At 34.8% G+C, this 8,427-nt stretch overlaps 1 protein-coding gene across 1 annotated transcript in view; it reads left to right on the forward strand.

Moving 5' to 3' along the window:
* Positions 1 to 8,427, forward strand: part of USP53 (ubiquitin specific peptidase 53) — a 25,467-nt gene that overhangs the window by 246 nt on the left and 16,794 nt on the right. The window contains exons 2-5 of the mRNA XM_009998564.1: positions 2,223 to 2,315; positions 6,275 to 6,409; positions 8,124 to 8,237; positions 8,315 to 8,397. Coding sequence (XP_009996866.1) covers positions 2,223 to 2,315; positions 6,275 to 6,409; positions 8,124 to 8,237; positions 8,315 to 8,397 — 425 coding nt within the window. The remainder of the gene's footprint in view (positions 1 to 2,222; positions 2,316 to 6,274; positions 6,410 to 8,123; positions 8,238 to 8,314; positions 8,398 to 8,427) is intronic.

Genomic DNA, 8,427 nt, shown 5'->3' on the forward strand with positions numbered 1-8,427 from the left:
TTGCAGTATGTGTATTCTACAGAAAATTACAGCATGTTTTTCAGTGTCATGAAATCCAGTTCTCATTTAAACTTCTTAATGATTCCAAGTAAGAAAGAATAGCATGTCTTTTTGGAATGGACTTTCTTTAAATGGGGAAAGAAAAAAAAAAAAAAGAGAAAATGCAGTAATCATAGAAAAAAGACAACTGAGGAAGTAGTTTTATGTAGCATTTCATTTTAAGGAGTCGATTGAAAGTGTAAAGCATGTAATATTGCAAAAAAATTACAGTATGTTATTTTCTTTGCATGCATTAAGAATATTGCAAAAACTTTCCTTCTATATTTGGAAACTTGTCAGAATTTTAAAACTTGCTGCTTGAGTTTTAAAACTAATATTTCTGTCACACAGCAGTTTTATTACTTGGCAAAATTTACAAGACACTTTTTAATGTGGAGCAACCAGTACTACTACTTGTATTGAATAGGATGCTATTTTTATTAAAATGCCATTTTCTCAGTATTATAATGAGTCTCTGGTACTGGGGCATATCAGAAGATGCTCATGTAGTTGAAAGCTTTGATTCTAATATTAGGAGAGGTTTGAGGAGTTAGAGTAGGAGATATACTTGATACCAAAGATATATGACTTATATTTCCTTTTACTTTTTTTATGCATACATATTATCAACCAACTTCTTCCATATGTTTGCCTTCACACTGTTCTACTTTTTCATGAGCTGTAATTTAAAAAATGTTGGCTCTTTAGATCTATCACGTATGGTTTAATAGTACAGTGACATCAGCATGATAAAAAATTGAGCTTATACACACCTACTTCCCATAGGCAATATGGGGATCTACTTAATTCAGTGACACAGTAATGCTAGCCTTCCTCCATTGTCTGCAAGTCAGAATGCCCAGAATAGTTTAGTTTCTAGTATTTTTAAATGTAGAAATTAACAACAAAAAATTTCTAAGGCTGTGCAAATTAAGAGCAAAACAATGTATTTTTTAGTAATGCTTAGATTTTGGACCTGATAATTTTCAAATTGTACGGAATTATTTGCTGCAATGGGAGAGAGATAGATGCATAGACTTCCGAAGAAACTATAGTCTTTAAAGTGGTATTTTGTTTAAACATAGGCGATATTAGAGATATATCGATGTGGTGTGTATGGTATCTAAATATGTTTAAAATTAAAATGTACAATAGGTTTAGTAGAATTAGTTTGCTGTTTTACATTCACTGGGAACAGCATGACCTATATTCTCTTGCAGTTTTGCTGTTTTCCCTTAGGGTGCCCTAAAATTAAATCCAATGTAATTTTTAGTTGTAGTTTCAGATAGCCCTACTACTTCACAACCTACTGCTGTTTATCAGATGGTGGGTGATGATCGGTGACTGCCCTTTTAGAAGGAGGAATCTGTTCCTTTATTTTCTTTTAACCTCTGTTCAACCTTCAGAACTGAGGTTCAGACATAGATTTTCAAATAAATCCTAGTTAATTTTAGCTTTTATATTTATAAATAGGATTATTATTTTTTTTGCCTGGATTTGCAGCTGTTGTGTTACTGTGCCTCTTGAGAACTCACTTTTGGGTTTTGGGGTTTTGTTTGGTTTGTTGTGTTTTTTTTTTTTAATAGGCAACTTTCTGAACTACTGCACTGATTTAGTACCTAAGATGTTAGAGTCTGAAAGCAGTGTAGTGCAGCCAAGCTGATAGTACCTTTATACAAAGTAGTTACATGAATAAAAGGTAGAAACATACCTGAGTAAGCACCAGTATTATTTTGATCTGTTGAAAAACAAATGTATTTACAATCTTTTTAATAATAGTTCATAAGAATTTACTATTGACTTAACCCAAAATGATGCTTGTGTCATTTGAGATGTGTTGAGAAATGACATAAATCTTCTTATGTCAAGACATAAGACTATTGCAATAATCTCCATACAGAGTTTGTCTTGCAGCTTGTTTCGTTAAGAGTACTTCAACTTTATTTCCACACTTACTGTTGTTTCAGAAAGTTTTAAAAGGAGATTAAATTTTAAATTTTACCCTCCACTTCCAGCTCCACAATTTATAAACTAATGGAAAAGGATAATTCTTCAGCAATGTTGGTGCTTAAGTTGTACAATTAATATGGAACTTTTTTAAAAAGAAAATTTACTATATGTTGCTGTGTTAAACACAGAACTAGAATTCATTACTTACTTTCTGTGAAACTTTTTTTTTTTAGGTATTATGGCAACTTGACATATTTCGACGAAGTTTAAGAGGTTTAACTGGACATGTGTGTCAGGGAGATGCCTGCATATTTTGTGCTTTAAAGGTAAATAATAATTTCTGGAATCTTTCAAAATGAAGGAAAATTAATGTAATTAATTTTTACTAAGTTCTGTCCCTAACATGCGTATGTCTGGGTTATTCTTGTGTAAAGAAGCAATTTAGATTAAAGGATATTTGTGACATGTTTATAACAGAAATAATTTGTGTTTAAAGAAGAAATTTTACATTTGACAAATTTTACAGCCTGCTTAAACATAGAACTTTTGTATATTAAAAGTGTAGTTTATTTGAAAATTTCTAGCTAGCCTCTTGAGATTTTTTTTTGTTCTGTTGGTTTGCATATGCTTTTCTTCTTTCCTGCAGTGTTTGAATACAGTTATTTTACCATAACTGTATTAATGCCTGGTAAGGTCTCAAGATTATTTTTTTTAAGTAGTTGATAGTAACACTTCAGAGCTTAATTGTTCATCAATAATGAAAGGCAGATAATGATACTGAAAAATTAATGAAGGCTGGTAACTTTTTAGTGTTTGAAAGTAAGTCAGAGCTGCATATCTGAACGACTGCATAAAATTTGTGCTTCAAATAATTTTGTAATTCATCTGAAGTCTGTAAACAAATGTCAAGTTCTGTTAGGTTCTTGTTGCTTTTACTGCACTGGTATTTGGCTGCGTTCTGGTTCATTTGGCTAAAAATCCCAATGAAAAAAATTATTGGTTGGGGTTTTTTTAGTAGTATGCCCTTTCTGCTGCCAATAAAGACACTTTTGGGATTCTAATACAGGACTGTAGAATGTATAGTCAAATACAGTAGTAGATATAGTGATATACAGAACTGGGAATCACTCATCTGGAGGGAGCTGAAAGGGGCAGCACTGTTTGAAAATCTACTCTGTAGAGGAAGTGGTTTTTGATGATGCTAAATTGTAGGCAAGGATAAGCCAAGTATTTTGGAGTTTATTCTTGGGGAATTTCACAGTCCAAACCTTGTTACTGTTTTAGGCAAGAACTGTTTGCAGTGGCATTTATTTATCTTTCGGGAGGTGTATAACGTATGTTCTGTGTAAGTTTTTTTTCAGCCAGTGTTTAACATGATTGCAGTATGGTACAGCTGGTTTTGAATGGGTGTCTTGTCTTTTTCCCAATAGTTTTTTTTCCTAAAAGTTGCTATTTTATCTCTTTGGTTAAAATGGTTCTTTTAAAAAAGCCAGCAAGTTCAAGTAGGTTGAGACTAGACATGTTCAGACTAATGTCCTGGGTTTTTATGTCAACCTCTTAACAAGCTCTGTATGTCACAGAACTTGTTTGGACTTTATGTTCTAATGTTCTGCACATGATGCACATCATTCTCTTCAGTGTGCTGGAGCCTTGATCTTATTAGTACATAAAGTTCAGACCATAACTCAGGCACACCTATGTTTTCAGAGAATATCTTTTTTGTCTGTCTTGGGATGATAGCTTTAGTTTCCTGGAGTTTTGTGTGTATAGGGATTCATGTTCATATCTGATGTGATAATACAGAGTAAACTTTATAGCCTTTTCCTTTGGATGTGATGTATTGCATTTGAAGTTCTGGTTGCATACAGCCTTGTTCAGTGCTGTACCGTGGAAGTGCCTTTAAGCAATGCAGGGGCTTGAAGTATGACAATTACTGGAATGTGTGTACATACTCCTCATGACTAATCAGATCCCTGAGATCATAGCAAAAAATAATGTAGCAGCTTCAGTTGCTCAGAAATATGAAGAAGGCAGTGCTCATGGTGTGTTGCAATTGAAACTGTAAGTGATGAATCATCCTATCCTAATGGTGCACCTGTGAACACTAGGTGCTTATTTCTTTTTCAAGTTAAACATGCCACTTGCTGTACCTTAATACCCTCTCTCTTCCTGTTGTTCTTGGGGCTCCAGGACAAAGTGAGACAGGTTTTGCGTTATTTTAAGTCACCTTCCAAAGGAATATACTGACTTCAGCTGCTTCATAAGGCTGCTGTAATTTAGGACTTGAAATTTTCCTTATTCTTTCAAGTATCTGTCTTCAAGGGATTGGTTACTCCTATGATGCATCTTCTTGTGGAATTTATCTTAATGGCTTTCTGTACCTGAATATTTTGCATTGGCTGGACTGCCAAGTCTTGATTTGGATAAATTCCCAAGAATACTGATAAGAAGTGTTATTGCTGCATGTTCTGAAATTTATTAGAATGGAATTAGTTATTGTTTTACCAGTATATTTGTGGTATTTATAACTCCCTGGCCAGTAGCCTAGGTACTGAGCTCAAAACATTGTGGTTAACTCATTTGGAAGTGTCTGTCCTCAGTCATTATGTACAGTACTGGTTTTGCCTTGGCTTTTTAGAGATATTGGTTGAGTGATTCGGTTTGTTCTGTGTTCAGAACCTGGGGCATTTTGATTTTCATGCAGTGTATATGTTGGATGAGGATGCATTTCAGTAACTTGTTTGTGAGTTGTGTTGGTGCTTTTTTTTGTCGTCTTGGGCCATTTTAACCCTTCTTACTTGTTCACCAATAAAGATAGATATTTTATCTACAAACCTATAGGTTTGTCTTTAATCCTATAAGCTAACAGTATAGCAAATAATTAGGGCTTTCTTCAGTTCAATCCATTATTTTTGTCTTTTGGCAGTTTTCTGAGAGTTAAATAAGCTCTTTTCTTCTCTGGATAACAATGGGGTGTGACTTTGACTATGCAGACCACTAAAACAAGCATATATATCTGCATTACTGCTTTATCTGTACTTTTTTATTTTAGATGTATGTGTGAGGCTTTTGCATACCAAAAATGACCTGGAAGCCACAGTGAGAAGTGATAGAAGTTTTCAAAGCAGAGTTGACTTGTGTCAGCAGATCTGTTAATGCAAACATTCAAAACTAAGTTTTTGAGATACTGAGTAAGATTTTTACCGATAGTCCATGCTTGTTGTTATGTGAGGGAAGTTTAAATATTTGACACACACCCTGGAATGCATCAGGGTTAAAAGACCACTTTCTGTTAGCATTGCAACTTTGTTACTCTGTTGTGTCTTTGCCTTCTGTCAAACAATTTTTTTTTTTAACCATAGGAAGCCTTCGTGAAGAATGCAAATCCTTACTTACGTTTTACATGGCCTCTCCTGATTTGCTTTGTCTTTATTCATTTTTCTTTAAAGCTTGACTTAAAATTCTTGACAGTGGATTACACATTTTAATATCTGTAGAAGTTTTCTCATTCATTTAATAGCTTTTAACTTTCAGTTCTTTCAAAATCAAGCTCCCTTACTTGCTGAACTATGAGGTCACTTGCGTATGTTTCTCTGTCAAAAATAGAAGTAGTAGCCAACTATCTCTTCTGGGAAATTAATGAAAAATTAAGTGCAATCTAATACCATGTTCTGGAACTGCAGATGTTGACCTGTTCTCTTGTATTGTGTGCACTGGTTCAGTAAAAAGCTGATTTAATAGGAAAGATATCAACATTCTGTCTAATTTATGGGAGGCTTTTTTGCATATCTGTAATTTTAATAAAGATAAGCTCCTGTCTGAAGTAGAAACGTAAATGTTGCATTATTTAATGAATGATGGGTGTTAAACTAGATCAAGTGGTACTACATTATGCCCTAGGAAATACACACTATCTGTGAAGATGGCATATGCATGACCTGCTATTCCAGTGGCCGAATTGAAAAAGCTGCATAATTACAGACCAGGGCTTGTATTACGTCTGGGAGCTGAAGTCAAGGACTTGCATTTTTCTCTACTTCTTTGTTGTTTTTCTGCTGGATCAAAGTTCACTTTTGGTAGCCCAACTGCTTGTAATGGAATGAGTAACAGAGCATGGAACCTAAGTAATTTTGAGAGAAAACAGTAATTTCTGAAGTTGCATAGCTGTATAAATATTTGATGTATTTGTTGTTTAGGTGTGCTGCACAAGAACTGAGGTATTTGTGTAGAACCATAGTGCCTAGTCAGATGACTAATCAACTTGAATAATCATCTATTTTCCTAGGCAATATTTTCACAATTTCAACACAGTCGAGAAAAAGCACTCCCATCGGATAATATGAGACATGCCCTGGCAGAAAGTTTTAAGGATGAACAGCGCTTCCAGCTTGGATTCATGGATGATGCAGCAGAATGCTTTGTAAGTTATTTGGTGTGATGGTTTAGCAGAATTACATTGGTTTTGGGGATGCTGAGTCCGCCTGTTGTTTTGGTAGCTCCAGGCTCACAGGTGGGGTATAAGTGACATGTTACTAGTGACTTTCATATGCTGGTTTAGAGGAGCAAACACATGGAGCGGGGTGGAGTAATCTTGCATCTGCTCCTTACTTTCTTCCCTAGCTCAGGCAGAGGGATTTGTGAAACATTTTTACTACAGGAGGTTCATGAGAATAATGAACTCTCAATCACTCCTGCAAGTTTTTGCATGGAGAGAAGGGTTATTGTCTCAGAAAAGGTGCACTTATGGATTTGAATGTATGTTCTGTTCCTCCAAGTATTCTCTCATCAGCTATTGAAATATATTCTGTTAAAACAAGCCAGCTCATTACCAAAGTCTTCTGCAGAAGATATTTTCATTTTCTTATCCAAGAGTGAACAAATAAATATATTCTGTTAAAACAAGCCAGCTCATTACCAAAGTCTTCTGCAGAAGATATTTTCATTTTCTTATCCAAGAGTGAACAAATAAATATATTCTGTTAAAACAAGCCAGCTCATTACCAAAGTCTTCTGCAGAAGATATTTTCATTTTCTTATCCAAGAGTGAACAAATACTTGAAGATCATGACTGCTGCTGCCATGTGTCTCATTGAAAAATGTGAGCCGTTACTGCACCATAAAAGGTGACTCAAAATTGCACAGAACACTGATAAAGAAGCCTTTCTAAGACATTCTCCTGTATTAGACAACAAAAATTGTTTACCATTAAAAAAATAAATCAGTATTAACCTTCAGACACGGAAAATGTGGTTGCTACTTTGATTATTTTCAGTTCCGAACATCCTTTGGTAGCATCCACAAATATTTACCTACTAGGTGCATTTTCACATACACAGGAAAATTCAATGGAGAACTCCTGAAAGTGGCTGTTTGAGATCTTGCAGTCAGATTAATGGATTGCAGTAATGAAAGATAATCTTTCGTTAGTGCTCTATCTAATCAAAATACATTTGGAACCCTGAAGTAATGAGCTCCCTAAATGATCTACCTGAAGATTCTCTTCTTACCACTTCCCCTAGTATTTTTGGCAAAAAAAAAAAAAAAGGAAAAAATGGCCATAGTGATTCAGGGGCCAAATTGATGACAATCAAAATACTTTTTTCTTTTCATTTCTTTTAAGGTAAAAAGTGATACCTGGGATATGATCAGGCATATGCTGTTTAAGAGCTTTTTCATGCTTCTGTCAATGGTACTTGTTGCGCTGGTGCTTGTGCTAAATGTGATCAGACGATCAGATTGATATGCAGAGAAAAACATAAAAATTAAGAAGAAATGTGACAGAGGCCTGATCCAAAAAAATATTTTTGTCATTGCATGCAGTGACATTAGTGTCGTGTCTTACTGTAAGAACAGATTTTAATTTTTTTCCTGAAGATTAACTTCCTCCAAAGGAGAGTGCAGTTTGGAAAAGCAGTTGGGTAACTGTTGTCTAATGCTGTTTTGTTAATGTTTGGAAACCTTGAAATGAAAAGAATTGCCATCCACCGGTTTGTGAATGGGGACAGAATTAAATACACAATAAATTTGTAGTTGGACTATTTGGAGCCAAGAGGAGCAGTTGGAGTATTAAAATGTAATGTTGCTTGTATATGCTGACTTCATCAGTTTGTATTTGCATTATTATTTCTATTCAGGAAAATATCCTTGAGAGGATCCATTTTCACCTAGTGCCAAACAGTGAAACAGATATGTGCACCTCCAAATCCTGTATTTCTCATCAGAAGTTTGCTATGACTCTGTATGAACAGGTCAGACATTTATTTGATTGCTTTGACAAATAATTTGTTTCCACTCTCCTGAGTAAATAAGTGTTTTGTTTTTTTAGTGTGTGTGTCGCAGTTGTGGAGCATCATCAGACCCGTTGCCTTTTACGGAATTTGTGCGTTATATTTCTACCACAGCCCTTTGGTAAGAGCTTCTACTCCTGCATCTCACTGC

This window comes from Chaetura pelagica, unplaced genomic scaffold, assembly GCF_000747805.2.
Source record: "Chaetura pelagica isolate M959 unplaced genomic scaffold, ChaPel_1.0 scaffold176, whole genome shotgun sequence".
Classification (NCBI taxonomy): domain Eukaryota; kingdom Metazoa; phylum Chordata; class Aves; order Apodiformes; family Apodidae; genus Chaetura; species Chaetura pelagica.